Raw genomic sequence first — 25453 nt, forward strand, 5'->3', positions numbered from 1 at the left:
TGTGAGGTTTTCCATTAGGTGTCATAGGACGGCTTTATATGCCTAGGAGGTTATACTTCACCCCTGTCTGTTTGTCTGTTTGTAAAAAAGTTTACACATAAACAACTGAATGGATTTTCGTAAAAGCCTGGTGAAGAGATGTGCTGTGGGTCAGGGTCCCATCCATCTACTGACAGCTGCATTTTCATTGTACAAAAACTCAACCGTACATTTCGTTAAACAGACGTTATTAAGAGTCACAATGTCAGGATAAGTGTAGTTACAAGAACATAATGGATTTTTAAGCAGAAAACTTACATAACTTTGGTCCTAATAGATGCAAGGCACATGGCATCATGGGGGGGGGGGGGGGTAATTAGCACAACAATTAGCATACATAAAAAAGTAATAAGTAGTCATTAGCATTTAATTAAACATGTTATGTTTCACAGCGACACTCGGTTAAAAATAAATGGCCCTGCAGTCAACTTCAACCCATGGAATTCATTATCGCCGCCGAGGAGGTTATGTTTTCACCTCTGGACGTTTGTTTGTTTGTTGGTTGGTTTGTTCTTTGGAAAGCAAGATTATACAACAACAACGGAAACGGATTTCACTTGATGGCGGAATGGGTCAGAAAAGAACCCATTACATTTTGGTGCAGCTTGAGATCAGTGGGCAGAGCCTGTTTTTGTTTTTTTCACTTTCTTTACCGTCCAACATTTCCACACACGTTCTTTTTACAGAAATACACATGAACTTAAATGGATGGAAACTTTCAGGTGCACTGGGCCCTGCAACAAACGCTGTGAAATACCACTGATATTTATGAGTGTGGGCAAGTTGGTGCAGATCCAAATCAAAATCTGTGTCTGGTGAATGTAAATGCGGTTTCGTACGGGGGCTGTTGGGCCTTGGCGGAGGGACAGTCGAGTTTCTAGCTGATTTTTGCTGATGACGCTGAGTGACATTTTCTCTTATAAACCTCCAGTATCTGTTGAGGCGTATGGCCATTATTCCACCGCTCTGTGTGCAAAGTATGGCCAAATGTTTCCTTGATGAATCACAATCCTTGGGCACCGCTCTGTTACTTATTCACGGTTAATTATGGAGCTCTGGTTTTCCTCTCGAGACACTTTGATGTCATTCAACTGGAGACCTGATGAATGCAAGTCCTGCCGTATCTACAATTCAAATAGGTTTTGCATTAGCACGACTTTGGAAATTTGAGTTTTGAATTTTTGAATGTCAGTGAGTGGGATGGACAGAAAAAAAAGGACTGAGTCGAAATGGTGGAGAGCTTTTCAGGGACTCAGTAGATTGACTAACAATGATCTGCTGTTTTCCATTACCAGACGGCTGGACAGGTCCCTCACAACAGGGCCCAGGCCACGCGGGTTGCCTGATGTTTTGGACTTGGCTCCACCTGACAAGATTGCACCTGGGTGTACATGTGACGACTGATTCCAGTAAACAACACCTGGATGTGCCAAGGCCCCGTTTCCTCCTTCATGAGTGATTGCGCGAGCACTTGTATTGAGGAAGGTGTGAGTGCGACTGCCTGACACAAAAGAAAGGTAAACACGGTGTGTGCCTCACCTGCTGTAACAGCTGCCTGAACATGGTGTTAAGAAGAAGAAGATGAAGTGGAGGATGATGAGGAAGAGGAAGAGGGAGGAAAAGACCATCTTTTCTATCTTTCAGATGTAGGCCCAGAGATATTTGCACTTTAACAGCGAGATGCAGAGGTGGACTTTCAAAGCATAGTTTGACATTTGGGCTTGTGCCACAGAGTTAGAGAAGAAGATGAAGAATACTCACAGATGTGTGTCTTTCTGTTTCACATCCAGAGAGATTAATGGTTGAGATGGAGAGTTAGGAGGCGTTCATTTTGGTCAAAAATATTTAAAAAATCACATAAAACAATGAGCAATATCAAAGTTTCCTTCTCAGTAGTTTGAAAAAGTAGAGAGAGAGGTAGAGCCAATTGTGGGCCGAGCCGCACATAGTGTGAATGGGTGAATGTAACTTGGACAGAGACAGGCTAGCTGTTTCCCCTTGAATCCAGTGTTTGTGCTAAGCTAAGCTATTACTCTCCAGGCTCTGACTTCATATTTAATGCTAAGACATGAGAGTGGTATCAATCTTTTCGTTCAACACGCAACAAGAAGTGAATTAGGTCATTTCTCCAAGTGATACAGTTTAAAAAAAATATGAATGACAGATTATTTATGTGTCTCCCGTTGAATTATTATATGACAGAAGCAACCACATACATTTATAAAAATAACATGTCCATGGGCATCTATTCTAGAATATTAATAATTAATTCAAAATGTACATTCAGTGTTCATAAACTCTCTTCAGCGATCATTCGTCCAAATGCTGGACACTTTACAAGCTGCAGACATGCTTCGCTTTCACAGGAACTGGGAATCTTTTCTCCACGTTTCAAACCCACCTTCCCTTTTTCTCCCACAGACATGAACGTCTGTCCTCGCTTACGTGGCGGAGGTGTTTGGCAGCTCAGTGGATGACACGTTGTGCCAACGCCACCCGGCCTTGGCAGTGGAGGAGCAGACATATTGTGCCAAAGCGTATTATAAGTCTGTGTTTCTCCACATCGGTTCGTATTCATGAACATAAATAAAGTGTGTCTGCCAGACGTCTCAGTCATATTCCTTTTGAAATCAATTGTTTCCCCATGAGAACGTCAACACAATGGTCTGGAGGCTGATGTTTATCATGTCTGTCTTTGTCTTCCTGCAGCGACGGCTCTGGACAAAAGCAGAAATCTGATTCATCCTATTTTAATTGTCGTTTTCAATTCACTGCGTTATTATTGTTGCCTTCCTCTGCCGCGACAAACTTGATCTCGGCGTTGCCGGTCCTTGAAGCCATGCTGCTATCTCTGACTTTGTGCTTGAACAGGAAGGGGAAGGTTTTCCTGAAGGACTTTTGGAAGCTGGCTCCCATGAATCCGTAAACGATGGGGTTGACGGAGGAGTTGGCGTACGACATGCAGTTGGCCCACGTCTTGATCTTGTACGTGACGTAGTTTGGTCGGTAGTTTGGATGGAACGACTGGAAGAGGACGAAGATCTGGATGGGTCCCCAGCAGATGGCGAAGAGGAGGACAATCACAACCACCATCCTGGACACTTTGCTCCTGATACTTAACGTTCTCTCAGACAGGAGGTTTACCTGAGGAGCAGAGGGAAGGAACGGTTTTACACATAAAACTGTTTCGATCTGCTAAAACTCTTTTTGGCCACATGGGGCAGCAAAAATATAGTTAATTAAATTGATACCATTATTTGTTTGGATTAGTACTATTCTCTTTTCACCTGCCTGAGCCAGCAGGGTCTACATGAATCAAATAAATGAAACAATGGCCTATAGCTGCAGAGAGGTGCTTTGCCTTTATGTTCACAGACCGTGGACATCAAAAGCAGAACAAGAAGAGGGACAGGTACCACCCGACAAAGAAAAGCTTTTAATTGGCTCACAATCAGAACCGCTCAGCCATATCCTCAACTCCCACAGTTATACACAAAGCAAACCTTTACCTGGTAGTTGTTGTCCACCGGCTCCACAGTGGGCTGACCCACCCTCTTCACCATCAGAGTGTAGCAGAAGGAGATGGTGAGGACGGGCAGCAGGTAGGCAGCAATGAACTGGTAGAGGATGAAAGCCCTCTCGTGTGTTTTAGAGGGAAATCTCTCCATGCAGTATTGTCTGGGACCGTACCAGTAACCCTCCTCTATGCGCTGGTACATCAAAATGGGGGTGGACAGGATGAAGGAGCCTGGGACAGGACGAGGAACGTGTTTGTTGAAGGAGTAGAAATAATGCATACAGTATATATTTGATTTTGTATCTATCGGACGAGCAGGACTGACCGATCCAAATGCAGATGCTGACGATCATGGCTACTCTCGGGGTGCGGTGGCGGAGGGATTTCAGAGGGTAGATGGTGATGTAACAGCGGTCTCCACTCATGGCAGTCAGGGTGATACAAGTGGCCTGGACCGTCACCTAAGAAACACCAGGAAATACAGTGTAAAAGGACCTTTTACATTTACACACTGTAAAAGGAAGAAATGTGCAGTAATAACGCATCATGAATAAAAACAGTGTAACAGAATAATATCTCAGAGTAACTATGGCCCTGGTAGTTGTCATATTTATCAAACTGACAGTTGGTTGAGATTTGACGGATATGTTTTATCTTCCTTCCCCTGACCAACGTAATGGAATATTGTTGAATCACATAATTATAGTGGATTTCTATGGACATTTGATATGATATAAGTAGATATGACATTTTTATTCAGACTTGAGACAACACAAAAAATGACTTGGTCTGTCTGTATTTCATCTTAATAAATGTGTTATCTTTATGCTTCTGTTTTCTGTCACCAACACAGTCTTTACAGCTGACAGAACACATCATTTCCTGTGAGCCAATGGATTTATCCATGGGAGAATTTACGCCACAATAATTGCCTCTTTTAAAAAAACACGTGCAACAAAAATATGAAAACAGGATTTTGTTTTTCGTTAAATGTCGAATCTCCTGATTTGAACATCCTGGTGCAAGTTGCGTTCTCAAAAAGTCCATCACAAACTTTTAAGGACTTCTAAACTCTGCTCTAATGGTGTCTCTGCATCCCTTATAATTAATCCTACCCTTATCACAAAACAAAGAAGAAGAGTTTGCTTGTCCTCGTTCAGCCTGCTTCATTCCAGCCTTTCTCCTGACTTGTCTGAGGTTTTTGCTAATGAACCCTGGGACCATTAAAGTGAAGAGCGTGCAGGGGGATGAGAAAGATCGAAGGAGGAAATGGAGGAAGCTGCGTGTGTGATAAGTGTTTTTAATTAGCATGTGAACAAATCATTCAATTCAATTCTAATGGGTTTCAATAGAGCTTGATTCAATTAAAGGCTGCCACATCGGAGAGAATGCTAATTTAATGCAGAATGCTTGTCACAGCGGAAATGTGAACGTGAAGACAGGAAAATGCACCTTTTCCTAGAGGTTGAAATTCAATTGAAAATAAAACGATATATGTTATAATAAATATTTCCTGCAGAGAACGTTTCTTATCATGTATTTCTTTTCTTTGCTTTTCCATAGGATGAAGCAGACACTTGTCGCACTTCTTTTCATCCTCCTCTGAAGAACAGTTTGTTCACTTCAAACACACGGACCTCTGAGGGCTCCACTGTGTTGCATGTAGGTAAACTGAAGCTTATTGCTTTGAAAGGTTTGCAGCAGGGTGAGAAATGAGGGGTCAGAAGTTCTCCCTGCGCTCTTTTCCAAATAGCATCTAATTGTGTCCCTCTTTTGTCTATGTACTTTATCCGCCTCTCTCCCGCTCTCCTCCTCCTCCTCCTCCTCCTCCTCCTCCTCCTCCTCTCAGCGACTGTGAAGCCAGCAGCCATTACCCTCCAGAGGTTCGGAGGAGCGCATCAGGGTTTCAAAGGATATGATGGGAGCCACACAGAGGGGTCAGGTGGAGTTCAGTGTCGAGGCCACTGACAAAGTGGATGCTGCAATCTCTTAATTTTTCGAGAGACACCTGGAGTGTTGTTATCTTTGGGCCTTAAAGGGATAGTTCACAGAAAAATGAAAATTCACTCATATCTACTCACCACTATGCCGAAGGGGGGGGGCATTGACCTCAGACGTAATAAAACAACATAAAAGAAGCATAACATGCCTCCATTCTGCTCCTGTGGTGTCATCCAAGTGTCCATAAGCCCCGACATTCATAATCAACTCGAAACAAGGTAATTTACACCGTGTTTGAAGTTTGAAGTTATTATTTACACCGTCTAATCCTTTTTATTTAACTATATCTATTTTATTGTTTGATTTTCTCTGCTCACGTTCCATTGTTTTATTCCTATTGTTTGTTCATTGTGAAGTGAGCTGTGCTTTACACATAAAGAATATATAAAATAACAATAAACTTTTACAAGAATTGAATGAAAAGCAGCTTTTGGGTGAATGTGAGAAACAACGTGTGTTGCTGATGGTTCTCAGTTAAACCATCTCACCGTCTGATCATCTTTCCACGGGGGTTGATTCTTGGTCTGTTTGTTTACATTCGACAAAAATAACCTGATAACGTTCATCCCCATCAACATCCAGCAGTTAATCCCTGTGTATCACAGCTCATTACATCCGACGAATATCACGCTCATCATCATTTCCTGTATCGCACTATGGGTTCAATCTCCCTGCAGGCGTCTCATGTTATTCATTTCATTTTTTAAGCTCTAACTTCATAAATTGAAGCTTCCAAACAACCTCTCATCTCTCCTCTCATTTTAAATCTAGTATCTAATCCAGCAACTTTATCCCTCATGTCTCGCACTGATGTTTAATTTGATTTCAGGAGCTGTGCAACGTTTTAATCGTTTTATCGAACTTCAAATTATCCTAAAACTAGTCTCGCATTTTCCTGGCAGATTTTAAAACGTGATATTCTCATGTTTATTTCATTTTATTCTGTTTTGGAGATGATATGTGAACAGCTGCCGGGAACAATAGCTGCACAAATTGCCATACGAATTCTCTGTGGCTTTGAGACAAATAAAAACTAATGGTATAAAGTCGGCTGAATAAAATATAAAGCTTTGTTTTAGTTTGTCTTATCAACACTGGCTGCTGCTGCTGTAGGGAACAGGATTAACGAGAGCGCCGAGACCGAGCTACCGCTTTGGGCTGTAGGAAAACGAAGGAGCTGAAATGAATCATAGATGCAGAAGTTTCCATTGATCACACAAAACTTTGGACTTTAAAGCTGAACGTTGAAGGGATAAATCATGTCTGATGCTTTGGAAGTATCCTGCCCCAGTCTCCTGTCATTCTTCAGCCGTCCACCACCTTTCCCCCAGTCACCGCACAGTGTTTATATACCAGACGTCTTCCCTCAGGAGTGTACCACATTGTTTTGTATCATTCATCATCTGCGTGTTGTAATTACCTTAATGGCCTCCATGGCTTAATGGAGGTTATGTTTTCATTGGTTTTCATTTAAAATTACAGGACGGGTTCCTACGAAACTCGGTGGAAGGATGCTTCATGAGTCAGGGAAGAACACATTTTATTTTGGTAAGGATCGGGACATTTAACATAGAGTTTTTTTGTTTTGGTTCTTGCCGTCCTGTGTCCTGTTTTGTTCCTGTTACCTTTTCCTGTCTTTAACCTGAACTGTCACCATCTCCTCTGTTAAAATCAATGGAGGACTCCTGTCGTCTTTATGTGTCGTTCAAACCGTGAAACCATTTCTCAGAAGTTTTCAAATACCTTTTGGTGAGAGAACATTAACTCTGTTTCCTCCACTGTTGAGCTAATGAAAGTGTTTGAAAGTAAGTGGGAAACGATTTATTTTTCCTCAAAGAGGACAGGTATTACCGGCAGCTTCTCAAGCAGCAGTCGCTCCATTAGTATCGATCACCAATCTTATCAAAGCCCTGATTCACGACACAAGCTGTTCCCCCCCCACCCCGCCCGGTTGTTTTTATTGAACTGTAGAAATTAAGAGAAAATTCTCAGGTCCACGTTTCCTTGAAAACAGAGCAGTCAGTTCCCCCGACTCGTGATAATCAATAAAAAAACATAATCACGCTTCTCTCAAGTACGTGCAGTAATAAATGGCTGAAAGGTTTCCCTTCACGGAAAATGATTTAAAACATTTTAAAACACGGAGCAGCAGCGTCGGACGACAGCAGAGAAAGTGATGGGGAAAAATGGGAAGAGTCAAAATCTACCAGCACAAAAGCTCAGAGTCTCCATGTTCAGATGAATGAAGTGAATCGTGTTTTTGTGATTTCAATTTGAAAATGCTTTTAGCGTCTCTTCCTGCCTGCGATCGTTCCCGTCCTGAGACTGACTGACATGTTCACTCTTTTATGCTCAAATTATCCTTGTGCGTCTCATCGCTCTGCCTTCATCTTCTTTCATGAGCCTGACACGTCGTCTCCTCCTCCTCCCTCCTGACTTCATTGTGAGAGAGGTACACTTAAAACCCAATCTCCTTACATTTACAGCATATTTCAGCCAAGCAGAGTTTTCTTTAAAGGAAAGTAGCTTCTCATTTTGCGTTGGTTTAGCTTTGAGCTGAAAGGTTGCGTATTACCTAAACAGGAGCTGTGGTTATCTGCCTTTTCTTTTAGACCCTCAGTGACTGTGTTGTCTTTTTAATAATAGTAATTAGTGCGTGGCATTTGAATAACCTCTTTAAATAAGCTACATGGAGCCAGATGGTGCATTTGTGCACAGAGAAAGAATACTTGTGGAGTAACGTCCATGACAAAGTGCAGGAGCTTGATGTCGAGATGTGTTTTCTGTTTCTGCGGCAGAGGGCAGAACCCCTGTCAAGAGCGAAGAAGGTTTTTTAAAGCTGCACAAATTGATATGGTTGCAGACAGGAGTTACCACTCTCTCATCAAACCCTGTTTCAGCCACCAGAGAAGCTCTGAACCCACTGCGGCACCGAAACAACACAAAGGCAACATTAGGGACCGTAGCTGGAGAACAGTGAGAATACAGATGTGGGCCACTTCAGGCAATGATGGGGTGTGCTTCTGTTCTTCTTGTGGCCCAGACCAAATGGATGTGAGCCCATTTAAACAGCACGTGGGCCTATTTTGGCAAACGTGCGGTGCTCTGGGAGAGGTGTTATATGGATGTGAGGCTAAAGTGGCCCTTGTGATAAATGGTGACTAAAGCCAGAAACAGCAAAAAAACGAATTTGCGCCTTTGGTTGACATAGGGTTTAGCTATGTCTTACTTGTGGCCTCGATCCGGCAAACATGGAGCGGACCGCCCAAGTGCCATCATTCCACACTGTATGTGGGCCGGATGCCTGTGTGGGCCAAATATGAGCCTAATTAATTTTGTTATTCGGGGACTTCACTGTGTGGTTTTACTTTGAACCTTGGAACAAAAATGTTTAATTCCAGCTGCACAAATCAATATTTTCATGATGGATGAAATGAATTCATGTGTGAGGGAGGATGCTCTCGTTAGTACGTTTCTAGACATAGCAATTGTGCTGCAACTTGGAGAAACCCGTATGAATGACAGGACAGCTTCCCAAAAGCGCAAGCCAAATCTTCTTGATCACCCCCTGGTGGCCGGCTTCAGTATAGTTTCTAAACCCCACTTCCTCCATGTTAACGGATGGGGACATGGACCTAAACTAGAAAGTGGCAGTTGCTAACTACTCCTGCATTCTTCAACCGATTTCTACCATTCAAACATGAAAACGTTCAGTGCGCTCATTTAGTTTCTTCATTTTTCATGGGCGATGGGTTTACCTGCTGTAGAAAGGCGACAAACTTGCACATGAAGTTGCCAAAGATCCATCCGGGGAGAGGGTAGAGGGTGGCAGTGAAGGGGACGCAGCACACCAAGAAGATGATGTCAGTGGCAGCCAGGTTTGCTGCACAAACACAAAACAACAACCACAGTAAGCAGTGATTCATGCAGCACAGTCTGCCGCAGAGTGTTTTACAGACAGTGGGAGTCAGGTTCTTATCACGTCGATTCTTTCAAAAGGCCTGAGGACAAAAGACACAAAGAAACATCAAACCACGATCACATTTATTCACCGCTGTGATTAATCAGCCTGAAAGTGAATATACTGTTTTTACATGATTAAGTTATCGCTCTGAGCGAATACGCTGATAATTATCTGGTTCCAGGCTCTGAAATGTGATTATTTAAAAAAGTAAAACATCATATTTTATGTTTTTTTGACACAAGAAAACATCCAATATGTTGAACAGGGTTTCAGGAAAACGCAGCAAATTGTTATTTTCAATTTTATCAATATTTCCATCCATCAACCCATCCATTCATTATGTATAGTGCTTATCCTCTAGGAGGTCACTATAGTAGGTATCGCAGGCCCACTATACAGAGACGAACAACCATTCACACTCACAGATTCACACCAACGGACAATTTAAAGTCTCCAATTAGTCTCTTTTTTTCTCCTAAAATAAAATGTTAACGTAGATGTCAAGAAATCTCTCCCACTAAGTCCTATAGCTTAAAATCGGACTGTGTTCTCCTGTCCACTGTACCATTGTCTATCAGAAGCTCACATAACCATTAACATCTGTGCAATTGGATACAATTCAGAGCATTTTCTCTTTGGTAAATATTGTCTCCCTGCAGGTGATGATGTTCCCTTTTTTATCCAACTTGTTGACTGAAGTGATGATTTTGTGTCCACTTCAGGATTTTATCCATTTGTGTTGGGATTGTGAAACACGTAATGTTTAGGTAAATCCAGGGTTTACTTGCTGTAGGTGCTTTGAGGAAATCAAGCAGCTGATTGACAACACACACACACACACACACACACACACACACACACACACACACACACACACACACACACACACACACACACACACACACACACACACACACACACACACACACACACACACTTAATTCAAATTCACGGTGGCTGCCCAGTATCTTCATACGAATGCACACTCACAAAAAACTAAATTTCATGTTTGGATAGCGCACCACTCAGAGGTCGGAGTGACGGGCGGTCGGATCTGGTTTTCCCTCATCTCCATCTGATCTGTCATTCTGACACACGATGTCCTGTGTGCTTTACCTGCAGATCTAATCACATCACAGCAGCAGGGCCATTACGTTGAAAGGACGGGCAGATGGTGCACGCGCTAATCTAATGTCGCTGCATATTAAACGGTTTCAATTCTGCAGCCTTGAAATATCATTTCACGTTGTCACATGCATGCCGTGCTGTGCGAACGCAGAAACACGAAATCATACAATTAGCTAATTTACACATCAACAGACGAGCTCATTTACAAACATGTAGTGTCCGTGTGACAGTTTGACAAGTGACGTCTCATTTTCTCTGGACTTGACCTCCATTAACCGGTCACATTTTAAATTCTCCACAATTGACAGGTGGCGCCACAGCGTCGTCAGATGTGCTGTAATTGACTTGATCGGCAAAAATCAATCACACATGTACGAGACGTACGACGGGTGCATGATGAATGTCCTTCTTTGATTTATCTCGTCTTGTCGACACGTGGAAGATGAATGCATTCCTCTATCCATCTGTTCTCATGTTTAGTTTGGGTAAAAAAAAAGAAAAAAGATTGAACACTTTTTACGTCTTTAAATGTAAAAGTTAACTTTCACCAAAGCTTCCACTGGACTGAAGAGACACTGGCACATTCATTTGCATTTGCTGATTTTCTGGATATTCTGCCAAAATTTGCACAACATTTGGATGAAAACCTGACTTTCATCTCTCATTTTTCCAGCCTGAATATTTCCCCAATTAAGTATCAAAGATGCAATTTTATTAGAAACTTTGTTACTGATGACTTTAATATCTTTAATGCCCTTGGCGTTATGTGCAGAGGAGCCAGACCCTATCGAATATGTACAAACACATGAAACAAGCTTCGAGCCCTCTTGCGCAATCCAATAATCCCATATTATGTCAGCAACACCTGCTCAACACCCCCAGCAGATCATTATTATACCTGCTTCATCATTAGGCTCTTAGGTGAACATCTTAGAAACTGCTTTGGGATTCAGGACTCATCTCAACCCCTGTCTCCTCCTCTCTTGGGGAAAGTAAAAAACCTGTAATTAACAATGGCATTGGTGCTGGCTGGTTTCTAATTGGGCAAAACAAGAGTGCCTCCTCGTGCACCCCCGACAGTCTTTTGAACCCACCATTGCGATGGAGTGTCACGGGGCAGATGAAAGAGATGCACATCATAAGATCTGAAGCATTAGATGCACAGAAGATGTATTTGAAGCCATGATCCGCTGTGCATCCTCTCCCACTGAGAAGAAACTCAGTCCTCTCACGGAGCTTCTTCTGCAAACAACCAAAACACAAACTTACGCACACGTGCTTCTCCTCTCACTCACCGATGTAGAAGTTAGTCGCCGTCCTCATCTGCCTGTGTTTGGAGATGACATAGATGACCAGCGAGTTGCCCACCACACCCACCAGCATGATGAGGGAGAACAAGAGGGGCACCAGCCAGGCGTCTGTGAGGAAGGGGTGCTGATCCCCGTCCTCCTCCTCCTCGTGGTCGTCGCTCCCGCGTCTTCCCAGAGAGAAGTTCGCCCTCTCCGAGCCGTTGAGCCAGACCTGCTCGGTGGAGTTCCACGGTTCCTCGGAGGAGAACATTGTGACAGGATGGCTGCGAGGGATGGTGTGAGAGAATGAGTGCTTGGGAGGAGGAGTGGGCTGTGAGAGGAGTGGAGGAAAGGGCTGGTAATTAGGAGGGAGAGTGTGCAGAAAGTGCACACTGAGTCCTGTCTGCCCTCGGGTTAAGAAAAGGAGAGTGGTGGATATTTTGAAATGAGAAAGAGGTGGAAAAAAATCACAACAGAAAGACACGTGAGGGAGAAATGTAGAGAAAAGTGCAGGTGAGAGGAGGAGCGGACCGAGAGAAGACTGAGGAGAGAGGTGAAAATGTGAATGAAATAACAGTGGAGGAAAAACAGTTACGTGTTAAAAGAGAAAAAACTTAGGAAAGATGAAGACGAGGTGGAAAGGCGGACGAGGAAAAAGGTCCCTGAAGTTGCAAAGTGTTAATTTCATCTTTCGTTTCATTTCCGCTCCGAGCGCCAGCACCACAAAAGAGACACAAGTCAGATGTGCTCATGAGAAGCGGACACAGAGGAACGGTCGGTGCAGGAGAGGAGGAGAAATTGCTTCTTTTCTTCAGGCTGAATGAAAACTAACCCCCCCACCACCACCACCACCCCTTCTCTGGCACCACATCAGCCCTCTGCTGGGGATTTGTTGAGCGGACGCTGAGAGGCAGACGGATGCCTCCTGAAAGCTTGACCATCAAACACCCCAGAGTAAACAAACCAGGGCACTCGCAGCTTCCTCTCCTCTCACCTCCCTTTGTTCCGCCGCCCGTGGGGATGTTCGAGCATTTCTCCTGCTCTGTCTTAATCTTTCATCCAGGTCTTTTGTTCTGGAGGAACTTCATTCACAGAAGACGTGTGATGTGTATTTGCTCTGTAACCTTGACAAACGCACGCTCGCCAGAAAGATTTGTATAAAGGAAAAATCTCAAGTATCATCCGCTGTTCATTCTCCAGGCACAACTGAGTTAACTGGGATTTATGTTTCAGCACCAACAGCCTTGACTAAGAGAGAGAGAGAGAGAGAGAGAGAGAGAGAGAGAGAGAGAGAGAGAGAGAGAGAGAGAGAGAGAGAGAGAGAGAGAGAGCAGAGTGAGGGAGATGCTGACGGCTTTATAGTACGAGCTGGAGCAAGGACACACAGACGCAGGGGGAAGAGCAGCCACACACACACACACACACACACACACACACACACACACACACACACACACACACACACACACACACACACACACACACACACACACACACTGTACTCAGCTGCTGCATGATTCTGGGATAAATAGCTAATTTCAGGGGTCTCCTAGCAACGTTGTCTATCTTGTTCATGTGTTTGTAACATTTTGCCCCAAAAACCCCCTCTCACCTCTATCTCTCTCTCTTTCTGTTGTCTCCATTCATTCTGCTCCACAGGTAATTTGAATGAAAGTCACTGAAGCAAACGTAGGTTACTAAAAGAGAGATAGCAGGAAATAGCAACAGGGTCGTTGTCAGGTTAAATCTCAGGTTTAAACATCGGAATATTTTTTTTAAATAACTTTGCTGAAACAAAAGTTGTTTTCCAAAATCACAATCCAAAATAATGATGCCTAAAAAGGTGAATTTATGTACTTTAAATACAGATTATATTTCCATGTAATATGACGTATTTGCGCTAAATACAAGATATTTCATGCTCAGTTAAATTCAAATTCAAATAAATGAAAAGAATCAAAAAAATATCCATCCATTATCTACACTGCTAATAATTTTGATTGTTTGCAGGGGAAGCTGGAGCCAAGTACAGCTGACATTGAGCAAGGGCAAATCCCAGAGACAAACAACCATCACTCACATTCACACCTACCGACAACTTCAAGTCTCCATTTCACCGAATTCCAACATGTCTTTGGACTGGAACAGGAAACTGGAGAACCTGGAGAAAACCAACGACACGGTGACAACATGCAAACCCCACTCAGAAGAGCCAACCACCAAATCTGAACCAATGCAAATCCAAAGAAAACATTCGTGTGCGTGTCAACACGGCTGCAGCACAAGGCAAAGAAACATGATGTACACAGTACCAGGCCAACATGTCCAGCCACACACAGACGTGCTGCTTCCTCAGCCAAAGCAACAGACTCCACCATGAGCTCGCCAGCGATACAAGATGCTGCACTCCAAGTCTCAACTGAGAAGTCTCGCCAACTCACCAGCTGCAGAGCCGAGTGAAAAGAGTAAAAAGTCAGAGGGAAAATATATATCTGATTGACAGCAACTTCAGGTCCCACAGCTCTGACTCAGAGCCCTTTATGAAGCAACTCCAAATCCCCGGGTAGGATGGCAGGTTTATGACAGCTTTATATTTCTACCCTGAGAGACCGGAGAGACAAATCTGCACCTCACCCCTTTCGAAAACTGGACTTTTTCTTTTTCAACAGGTTCAACTTTAGCCGCTGTTTCTCTGAGGAAGACTCTCATCTCTACAAGTCATGAGATTCAGTCAAGTGTTTGGATCACATTCACCAAAACTTTCCAAACCATCCAAAGCGTAACCAGTCAATATGCATGAATTAAAATTGTATGTTTATTCCACTTCTTGTGTTTGTATCATCTATTTCTTGGTCTTGAAGTTTTCAAACAAATTGTGCAACAACATACAGTCCTCAGGCTCCAGCACACTTTAGGTTAGGCGGAGCATCCTCTGTGTCGTCTTTGGAAAGACAGAAGCTCGGTTTTCTCATGAGACTTTATTGGAACACACCAGGCTCTAACAGTTCTCGGAACAAGATAATAGGAACAGCAGCGTTTCTCTGATCTCGCATAAGTAATTAAAGATTCAGATTCTCTTTGGCAGGGAGAGTAAATTAATTGTTTAACACGCCACAGTTCCTGCAGCAGAAATGAAGGCACTCAGGATTTTCATATTTTCACTAATGACACTTTTTGACAGGAGATGTGCTGATGACAAACGTCGGCTGAACACGCATCCAGCAAACGGAGCCGTTCGTGTGAAATTGCTCTGAGAATAATGACAAAGACTCTCTACTGTGCAAGGTCAAACCCATTCACATCATTGTTCTGCAAAAGTGCTGAACACTTAGGATACAGTACAGAGGTGCAGTATAACACAGGCCACTCAACGCTCCTCGCCTTTATTTCTCTCCTATTTCTGAGACAAATGAAAAAAAAAGCGAAATAGTGACCGATGTCAAGAGGAGGCCCCGAGTGTAATGACGCTGATTTACTCACTGAGATTACCATTTATACTCATTAAGCTGTCATCACACTTTGAGGCTAACAGGAGCATAAATAGTCTTATAGAAAGCAGAACGTTACAACAGCTTGGAGGAGGTTTGAACTTCTTATTCTGCTTGAATCACGTGTCATATAAGACCTATTATTACAATAGACTGGCACTCGGAACAGGACATGTGCAGGGGAGCTGATGAGGGAGATGGAAGCACACACACACACGTGCACCACCACGACAATTGGACGATGGGACTCGAAACGAACACAAAGAGACACAAACTGTCCACAAATCCCTGAAAAAGACGACACACAAGATGATGAAAAATTATGATAAAGGGATGAAAACATCAAGAGACACAAAAGAACTAGAAAGCGACCACACACAATGTTTCTTTCCAGGGGAACTTGGTCCCTTGTTTAAGGGATGAGGGCCTTTCACTAAAGGGCGACATTGTGCAAAGTTACATTTTGCTTTTTAGTTTAAAGATCTCTGCACAATTACATAATGTTCCTACTTCAGAACAAAGTTTCATTCTGTATTTATTTTATTTTTTGGGGGCAATATGAAACATTGTTATTTTATACATCCTCTGATGCGTCACTGTAAATAAAAGGCTTGTTTTAAGCACCCTGCTTTCATAGATACACAAAGGCAATCGTGGTAGAGTGGCTGTTATCTATTGTAGGGATAATGAGACCTGACAATCATGGATGAAGTGGAGCCTCTTCTAAGATCAGGTGGGTGTTTTGTATTTTGTGTATTGTTGATAACAGGAGAACAGTACATACTGTCCCATATTTCAACTATTGCAGTAAGTGTAATAATAATAATATCTAATAATAAACCTTATTCGTGCCTGACGATAAACAGACAACAAATCAATGAAAGGGACAAAAGTAAAATAAAATAAAAGGCTTTCTGGTAGAAGTTTACTTTTATCAAGATACAAATAATAATATTAGTAGTAGTAGAAGTAGTAATAGTAGTAGTAGTAATAGTAGTAGTAGTAGTACTAGTAGTAGTAGTAGTAGTAGTAGAAGTCATAGTAATGCAGTTGATATATTGAGGATTAAGAGATTGTAATTGTAACAGTCAAGTATCCTGAATAAAGCAATCTCACTTCAATTATTATTTAGTTTATTGGGGGGGTTCAGGTCCATTTTCCCTTTATGTTATTTGTTTATTTATCCTTTATTTAACCAGGAAGCTCCTATTGAGATACAATATCTCTTCTGCCAGGGCGTCCTGGTCAAAGTGGGCAGCAGTGAATAGTTTCAAATATACACAATATAAATAGAAATTATAAACCCACACACAGATCATACAAAAAACACAGCAAAGAGAACATGTACAGAAACATATGGAATCGATGGTAGGACTTTGTGCTGAAGCGTCTGTGCAAGCAACATGATTTTAAATCTGAAGCAAACCAGTCAGTCAGATGTCAAGACATGAGGGGGGGAAATTGCTGGATAGATTTACATCTGCATTTAAAAATAAAGTGTGATTTCCACAGCCTGATTCCACCGGGACGTTTCCCTGTGGCCTCAGAGTGGTTTGAGGAGATCAGTCGACCTGACCAGGGAGAATTTGAGAGGCAGGAATGAGTTGACGTTCGTCTTGTGTCACGTCTCCCTGACAGTTTGACAGCGTCCTCACAGAAAGGCTGTGGCTCCTGGTGGGTGTCACGTATCGTTCTGCATTCAGTTGGATCAGGGCCATCAGTAATAATAATGATCAATCATTGATGGGCAGTTGGAAAAGTAAGAATCATGATGAGAGAGAGAGGGAAAGAGACTACTACCATTCACATAATGTTTTATTAATAAACTGAGATAATCTAATCATAACCTACTTTGGATTTCTGCTATGATTATATATACAGATCACATGCAGCTTCACATTTCTATTATTTCTATATCTAAAAAATTATGTTAATAAGTGAACATATTTTTTACATATTTGTTTGTAATCTTACAATTTTTATATCTGGAATAAAAATGAAAAAGAAACTACATTTGTGGTCATTTTTTATTTCTCTAAGATGGATTTCAGTATTTGCCTCACAGAGCCAGTATGGGCCAGGCTGAAGTGCTCGGGTTTAGACTTGTGACATGTGTACTTGGTAAAAGTCAACACCAGACTGAATATATCGATCTGTGGTCTTCTGAGGAGGGTCTGTGATGGCACAGCTTTGGACACTGTTTGGCATTCTGAGGGCCGAGGACTTGAACTTTAGGATCCATCAATAGACGACGCAGAGGCAGAAATGGAAAGGGAATGAGTAAACAGAGACCGTGGGGAAGAGAGAATGGCAAAGAAAAAATAAGAGAGAAGGGGAGGAGAGGCGCAGGGGGAGGCTGAGTGGAGGGAGACAGACGAGGGGTGAAGTTGCACTGGAGAAAAGTGGATAACTTTTAAAGCCGTGATAGGTTTGTGGGCAGAGAAACACCAGCAGCCTACAAATAAGGTTGAGTATATAGATAGAGTTGCCCGGGCTACAAAGCAATCGACGTGTATGACTACAGAGGGGTTGGCATTTAAATTAGTGTTTTAACTTTGTGTCAGAGTGAAGGAAAAAAAATCAACTCAACTAATCAAATCATAAAGTCCGGATTTAGGGATTTAGGGGAAGCAGGAAGCAAACAATGTTTTCAGTTTCTTTCAGGTCGTTGTTTTGGTTTCATGATCCACAACTGAAAAAAAGACACACACCATTCATTCACAATTCTTTCTCACTCTCCCCACCTCCTCTCATCAGCTGATTGTTGGGTGTTGATGGCAATCCAATCGGATTGTGCCAGGATCTCGATCAGCCAATCATGTCGTTGCTTTCAAACTCTAAATCTGTTCTCCTCTCTGTCGCTGTCGGCTGTCATTTCATTGATTCGCTCCTTCTCCTGCCCAATCACCTCCTGCCTCCATATCCAGTGTCCGCTCATCTCATTCAGATCCTCCGCCCCTTTCAACCTTGATGACATCACGAGGGGTCTAAGCACCAAATCAATTCTCTCCTGATTGAAATAAAATTTGTTTAATGGCATTATTCTAAGCGTATATTTTCAACATGTTGTACTCACTGAGAGAGGAGCTAGCAGTTTCACCTCATGAAATCTTCCCGTCTGGTGGAAATCGTTTTACTCTCACCCCAGGACAGGAGTGAATTAAGTAAAATTGGGTTGAGTACCTGGATCAGGAACATTGCACTTACGGCCCCAGTTTGTCCAGAGGCAGCCTTGCTGAGCAGGCTGAGCTCACTGTCTTCCAAAAGCTTCCCTTTCTCTGTTCTCATTCACGAAAGGGTGGTATTTTCACATATTTCCATTCTAGAGAGCGCTGCAGGACCTCATATACACACATGCGTTGTTCGGCATGAATGATCAAAATACGTCGTGTGGGGAATTTTAAGTTGCCGACATTGAGTGAAGTGTCTCGTGTGGGCTGTGATGACCTTTTGCAACCAATCCCAGAGGACTGTTCCTGATGTAAAATTAAGGGGCAGTGTGATGCAGAGGGTCCTTGTATGTATGAGGATACAGCATAAATAGATATTACCATGTGTACGTGTGTGTGTTCGTGTGTGTGTGTGTGTGTGTGTGTGTATGTGTGTGTGTGTGTGTGTGAACATGTCAGAAGAGGAGAGAGTGAGAGATGTGACGTGCATGGTAAATGGGCCTGTGCAGGTCGGACCAGTAACAACACCCTCAAACAACAAGTATCTCGACCGTTTCCCTGTAATGACTCAAGCACCGTTGTTTTCACCTGTGCTGAACATGCTGAAGCTTCTCAAGTGCACAAGCGGAGGGGAACCTTTTCTCTATCAAAGTCCCTTTCATCTTGAACAACATCCTTTGTGTGCGAAATTATATAACTTACTTAAAAGGCTACAGCTAGAACTGCATCTCTTTGGTGAGGCACCTGATGTCAGATGATTGTCAGGATGATGCTACTCACGGCCGATTCTCCAGGTTCTCCAGAGCTGCTGGATGGAGCATCCTTTCTGCGGAGCTCCGACCCCAGGCAGTGGATCCAGGGGATAGAACACGCAAGCAAACTCTACAAGTTTGGACAGTGGGTTTGGCTGAGCCGTGTTGGCAGTGTGGCTGAAGGCAGTGACATAATAAAGTTGTTTAAATCCTTGCACCTTATTTCTTAGGCTCAGTTTCTACATGTGTGCAGGGTCTTTCTCTCAGATTGACACTTTTACAATATGTTGCACAAAGACCTGCTTTATATTCAAAAAAGCCAAAAGACACCCGTTGTGATTAATATGTACAGACACTTCAGTTGCTACTCGTGACAAAGGAGAGACGCTCAGTCTCTGGCTGGACTTGGACTAGAGATTTAATTATTTTTCCAGCGGCAGCCATCACCATTCATCGAGCATCTGCACTCTGCATTCACCTCTGTTGAAAAATGACGTCCGTCTTGTTTTTCTTCATCTTTCTTTTTTTATACCTCATTTTAAGGCCCAGTTTCATAACGTGGACAGCGTGACTCACTGCGAATCAAGCACTTTGATACTATCACAGTTAATAGCACCTGGACCTGTTTTATAATCTTAAAAGTCATAGAAATCCCACTTCCCGTGTGGCACAGCGGCGCAGTGGGTGCCAGTGTTATCTAACAGCAAAAAATGTCTGGGTTCAAACTTTCTTTCCGAGGAGTTTCTGTGTGGAGTGTTGTGTTTTCTCCCTGTGCCCGTGTGTCCACAAACATACAGGTTAGGTCACCGGCAACTCCAAAATGGTCCCTGAGTGAGAATGGTTGTTGATACTCAGTCGTCCAGGTTGAAATCTCCGGCCTGGTGTCAGCTGGGACTGGCTCCAGCCACTGAGCAACTTATTTCCTGGAGTGATGTTAATAGGTTTAAGAAAATGATATCATCTCCTGTCTGAGAACCCTTAATTCAAACTTTAAATACAAACTAATCCGTCCTAACCCGCTCGCTGATTCCAAACCAGATTCTTGCCATTTAACGTCAAGGTTTTAGAACTCAGACAGTCTGGTTGCAACAAAGCGCTGCTCTCATGTGCTTTACATTTCCAACCACTCAGGGCTGTCTACCTGTGATTGTTGATTCAGGTCTTGTGAGCAGTCGCAACGAAGTGATTCTCTGCCTTTCAAATGTAAATTTTTCTGGAAGAACTTCAACTCACAGACTCCAGCGCCTCATCTCTCTTATTCAACTAGAGGCTTTAGTGTGAGTCAGCCACAGCCGTGTGATTGTCGGAGTCTCCAGCTGTTTCATCCACCACTGACTCCACACCATGAATTCTCCGTTTGAAGGTTTGTACCGTTATCTTCATTTCAACCATTAGTTGTGCCTGGCCTCTGTTTCTGACATAAGGCGTTTTTTGCCCCTGGTTGTTCAGAACAGGGATAGTATTAGCCCCCGCATCCAAAATTAATTTCTACGTCAGTATCTTGCAGATGCACAAGTTGCTTTTTGTGCATCTGCAAGAAGAACATATTTCCTGTACTATATGATAATTGTCTCTTAAACAGCATGAAAGCCCTGTGATATTAATCTCTACCACTCAGCAGCACTAATGGGAGGCTTTTCCTTATAGTGACTAATGCTGCAAGATGCATGTTAATAGTTAATTAAGTATACGGCCATTTTTCTTCTTAAAGAACAGAGGCAGTAAATGATTGGCCCTAAGTTATCAGCAGCAGAGTTTCTGCCCCTCATCAGCCGCTGAGCGCTTAAAGCATGACTTTGGCTCATCAAGCCCATTTAAATCAATTATAAGTGAGCGGGTGCGTCGCTGCCTGCTGACACCAGCAGCGCAGGAAGGAGGGAAGACAGACAATAGATTAAATCTAGTCATTTTCTCATTATGTGCTATTAAGGCTTTTTCCCTTTTAGCTCTGATTTTATTTTTATTTTAAAAACTCTCTAATTTCTCCATTCAGGCATTTTTCTTGGAAGCATTTACTGTCACAGTGATTTACTTTATTAAATCTGACTGAGGTGATGTTACATGAGTGATGTCCTGATGCAGAACAAACACGTGTGAAGGGGCAGGTGACAAACACACAGATGCAGGATTTTAAGATAACGTGCAGGGCTGCTTCGAGACAAATGAGCCCTATAAGACAAATTGTGATTTGTGAATACGGGCTGTACAAATACAAGTTGATTGATTCATGACATACACCAAACATAAAATATTACACATTGATGAATAAAACTACCGGGAACATTGGACCATCAGCTCAGTCAGATAAATAAGATCCTGATCTTTCTGCCTGTGGTTCCAGAACACCGACACTCAGGTAGATGATGTATGGAGTAACAGCATCCAAGCTGAATATATACATATACATCCTTGATTACACCATCAATGTGGTATTATTAATACATTATACACAGAGATTTGGGTATTTTTAGTCGCAGTATATGGTGTTTGATTATACAAATATGACTTCCTGTATTTAGTTTAACTACCGTCCTTTTATTTTGCAGGGGTTGCACTGAAGACTGCATTCAGAAATGAAGTGATGTCATGTCTTTAATAATTCATGCTCTTGAAACCATGAATAATACAGACTTTTGATCATATAGAGAGATAATTTCTATATTTAGCTCAAAGGCCTTCATTAGCTCAGCTCAGACCACACTGTGGCCTTGGTCCTTTCAAGGACCCATCACAATGCTTTTTGAATTATCATGCATTAATATTTGAAATTGATTTTATAAACAGTTATGATTATGGTAGTATTCATCCATAATACTAATGTTGTAACAGATTATTTAAAGAAATGATAGATAAGGCCTGTATGAGATTATTTGAACTTGAGAGGAGAAGCGGTGTAGATAAAAGATGGATGGATTAGATTATGAAATGACTAAGTGACTAAAATCTCTCTGAACATCTATTTTCTTATGAACCTGTCACGACCATATTAACCCTCAAAGTGATAAGGTTTACAAGCAGTTTCCCTGACGTCTTTTGCCCTGGATTCAACCTCACAGGCTCCAGTACATACAGGCTGCTCCCATAGAGAGATTTGTTTTATTACAGTTAAAAAAAAGACATAAAAAATAGGTCAAGCCCTTTGCTCCTCATTGTAAAGATAAGACTTCTTTGCCTTTAAACACCACTGCTCCTGTCACCTCCTCCCTGTTCTGCATTTTCATGCAGGTATTTATTTTCCATAGTGCGAAATGTAACAAGCAAACATTGTACAACGTAGCTTTATAGAAATGACCTTCAGAATCATAAGACATAAGAAACGTGAGGGACCAACGCAGGCGACAAACACAAGCAGAGATGTGTTGATCTCATATTAAAGATGCTGCTGCAGGTTTGACCTCGTCAGATTATTTTCACATTTCATGTACAAACGTGTGGAAGCAGCACAGCACAGAATTATTGTTTTCTTCCGACATTATGTTATAACAATTTTACTGAAATAAGGGCACATTTAAACAGATTTACTGTTTCCTGCTCACATTGTAACGGTTAAAAACCTTTCTGAGTGATGTAACATCACAGTTGTTCGTCACAATGAATGTTGAAGTGTGTAGGTTTTATTTGTGATTTTACTTGGTCTTTACTTGTAACTGCTCAGAGGATCGAGTCGTCCTGTAGCAGCCACAGATTTGGTTTCTCTTGTAATTTAAGAATAAACCCTTGAACACCAAAAACAAAGATTTTAGCCTTTTATTGGTGAGAAAAATTGCTTTCAGTGGACTGTTGCAGTTGCCCCATACGATAACATTGCAGCCACTGCCATCATGTCACTGCTGCTGGCAGAGGCGATCAACAGGACCCACTGCAAATTGTTTTGTACGTAGCCTAACATTCATTTACACATTCACACTTATAAACATTGAGCCAAGGTTAAAAAAGACCTGGATTTCCCATTAATACCCCCCACTGCCCACCCATCCATGAAAAACAACTGTTCGGAGTCGGGTTTGTTTTGTAAAATCAAAAAACAAAAAGAGGGATTACATTTGGTCGTGTGTTTTCCTGATCAGAGCCAGGAAGCGGACAAACAAAAGAGCCCGAGTTGAACAGAACGATATGACACACACCCACAGGAGCACAGTTGATAAGCAGGTAACTAATGCACAAGCCTTTCTGTTTTCTGTCTGCCATCGAGACTCAATGTACTTTTCCAAAGACAGTTCATTTGTGTGGCTCAGGGCTGGATGGACTGATTGCTTGTTATGCAAAGGGAGGGCAGCATTTGTAGCATCCACACACAAAATTATAGACTCACTGATGTCAATGAGTGATGATTATACACACAGAAACGAGTCTGGGGAAATTCCATGTACACGCCGCAGTTTGAGTGGAAGCTGAGATCCTTAGTAAACCTAATTTTACAACCGGCCGTGTTATGTTCCTTATATTTGAAAAAAAACAAATCTCCCAGTTCATGTGGGGAGGAGAGGAAAAGCTATTATATTAATGTTTACGTTCCTTTTCTAGTGCATCACTGTGATGTTTTTCATAATCAAGTGTCCCAGAGAACAACATGCACGTAAACGCAATCACTTTGTTAATGGCCCTGATGGCTGTGAACGGAACATTTTCACTCTCTGTCTCGTCTCTTTTATTAACCCTTGGCATTTGTCAGCATCTTAAGGAGACATTTGTATTTAGAGGGTGTCGGTGTAATGAAAACAATGGAGGTGTGGGGGGAAGACGGAGAAGACATCTAAATAAAACACGTGAGAACACCGTGTGCTTCCTCTTAATGGGATGTGAAATGAATGCGTCCGTGCACATTGCATATGTGAATAAATGGTGCATTAATAATTGGGACCATTTTCCCACCTGACAAAAGAAACAGAGAAAAGGAGAAAAGAGAGAACGTGTTTTCACTCAAACAATTTCTTCATCTTCAGGACACTTAATGTCCTTTTAGAAGCTGGTGTCTTAGTGTTTCTGAAATTAAAGCATAGAAGAACAATTGGAGATATTTTTATACATATTCATCGGCTGAACTCACTTCTGATGTTCTCTCGGAAATGGAAATCTAACACTGTTCAGAAAATAAGTCCCAACCCTGTTTCAAATCAAATCAAGTTATTATTTGTGAAGCCCATTTCCACAGTTTGCCTTGTAGGGTTTGAAAATCTGTGCACGGTGCGAAATTCTCTGTCTTTAACCCTCGACTCGAAAAGGCCAGAAGCCTCTGGGAGATTTGCATCTGTTTCATATCATTTCACTCACAGTTTTAGGTCTTTAACCTTTTCTGGAGCTGTGTTTGCTCCAAACCACGAAAAAAAGTATTTACCCCAAAGAATAATCTCACCATTTTGTGAATATGAGTGTTTCATATCGAGGAAAAAGTCTTTTTTTTTCACCGTCAGCAGTTCAACAAAGTTATGGACTCAATTCCAGTAAAAAAAAAAGAAAAATGTGGGGTTTGCAAAACTATTTTTCGAGTATTTCGAAGTATATATTTCAAAATGATAGAGTGTTCGTTTCATATTTAAGATCTCACAGTTGTGAATATGTTCAAAAATAAAAGGCGATAGTATCAACATAATATGTGTATAACTTTGGGCACTGATACACATGTGCACCTCATCCTGTATATTTTTAAATATATATTATTGTACATGATCTGTTTCCATGAAACCATTTCCATAATTCTATTTATACAATGTGGTAGGGGCATGAGGATGCATTAAACAGAGCAATATGAATAGGAGCTGGATTTGTTTTACAGAATACTGTGTGCATGTAAACACATTCATACACAAACGCCCCGGGGCCACTGATATGTGGAGACGTGCCTTGAATAAGTACAGGTCATTTTGGACAATATTGTGTTTTAAGCTGCATTGCATTAACATTAGAGCTAATGGGGTCAATTAGAAAGTAAAACTAATGATCTGTTTTTATGTAATGTGCAGTCAGGCATGCACAGTCATAGTTTGGTGTTTTCTTTGGATGCCAAAGGAGATTCAATAGGTTTTTCATTACAGATAAGTTGGGAAAGAATCTACTTACTGTTGGTATCTGTGCACTACATGGCCGAAAGTATGTGGACACCAGATG

At 42.0% G+C, this 25453-nt stretch overlaps 1 protein-coding gene across 1 annotated transcript; it reads right to left on the reverse strand.

Annotated features, from left to right (window-relative positions):
* Positions 1-694: 694 nt before the first annotated feature.
* Positions 695-13196, reverse strand: kiss1ra (KISS1 receptor a). The gene is made up of 5 exons (XM_034614401.1): positions 11945-13196; positions 9316-9440; positions 3882-4017; positions 3549-3787; positions 695-3183 (listed from the first exon to the last, which is right to left on the reverse strand). The coding sequence occupies exons 1-5, from the start codon at positions 12207-12209 to the stop codon at positions 2803-2805; spliced, it is 1146 nt and encodes a 381-aa protein (XP_034470292.1). The 5' UTR covers positions 12210-13196; the 3' UTR covers positions 695-2802.
* Between the last annotated feature and the right edge of the window lie 12257 nt (positions 13197-25453).

The sequence above is a fragment of the Hippoglossus hippoglossus genome, chromosome 17, assembly GCF_009819705.1.
Source record: "Hippoglossus hippoglossus isolate fHipHip1 chromosome 17, fHipHip1.pri, whole genome shotgun sequence".
In the NCBI taxonomy this organism is placed as follows: domain Eukaryota; kingdom Metazoa; phylum Chordata; class Actinopteri; order Pleuronectiformes; family Pleuronectidae; genus Hippoglossus; species Hippoglossus hippoglossus.

What these genes read in the sequence shown, in the direction of transcription:
- kiss1ra (XM_034614401.1), bottom strand. Translation starts at nt 12,209, where the DNA reads ATGTTCTCCTCCGAGGAACCGTGGAACTCCACCGAGCAGGTCTGGCTC. An exon ending in TTGTCGCCTTTCTACAGCAG is followed by an intron (nt 4,018 to 9,315) that starts GTAAACCCATCG and finishes GGTGTTTCTTAG; the next exon opens with GTGACGGTCCAGGCCACTTG. An exon ending in CAGCATCTGCATTTGGATCG is followed by an intron (nt 3,788 to 3,881) that starts GTCAGTCCTGCT and finishes GTCCTGTCCCAG; the next exon opens with GCTCCTTCATCCTGTCCACC.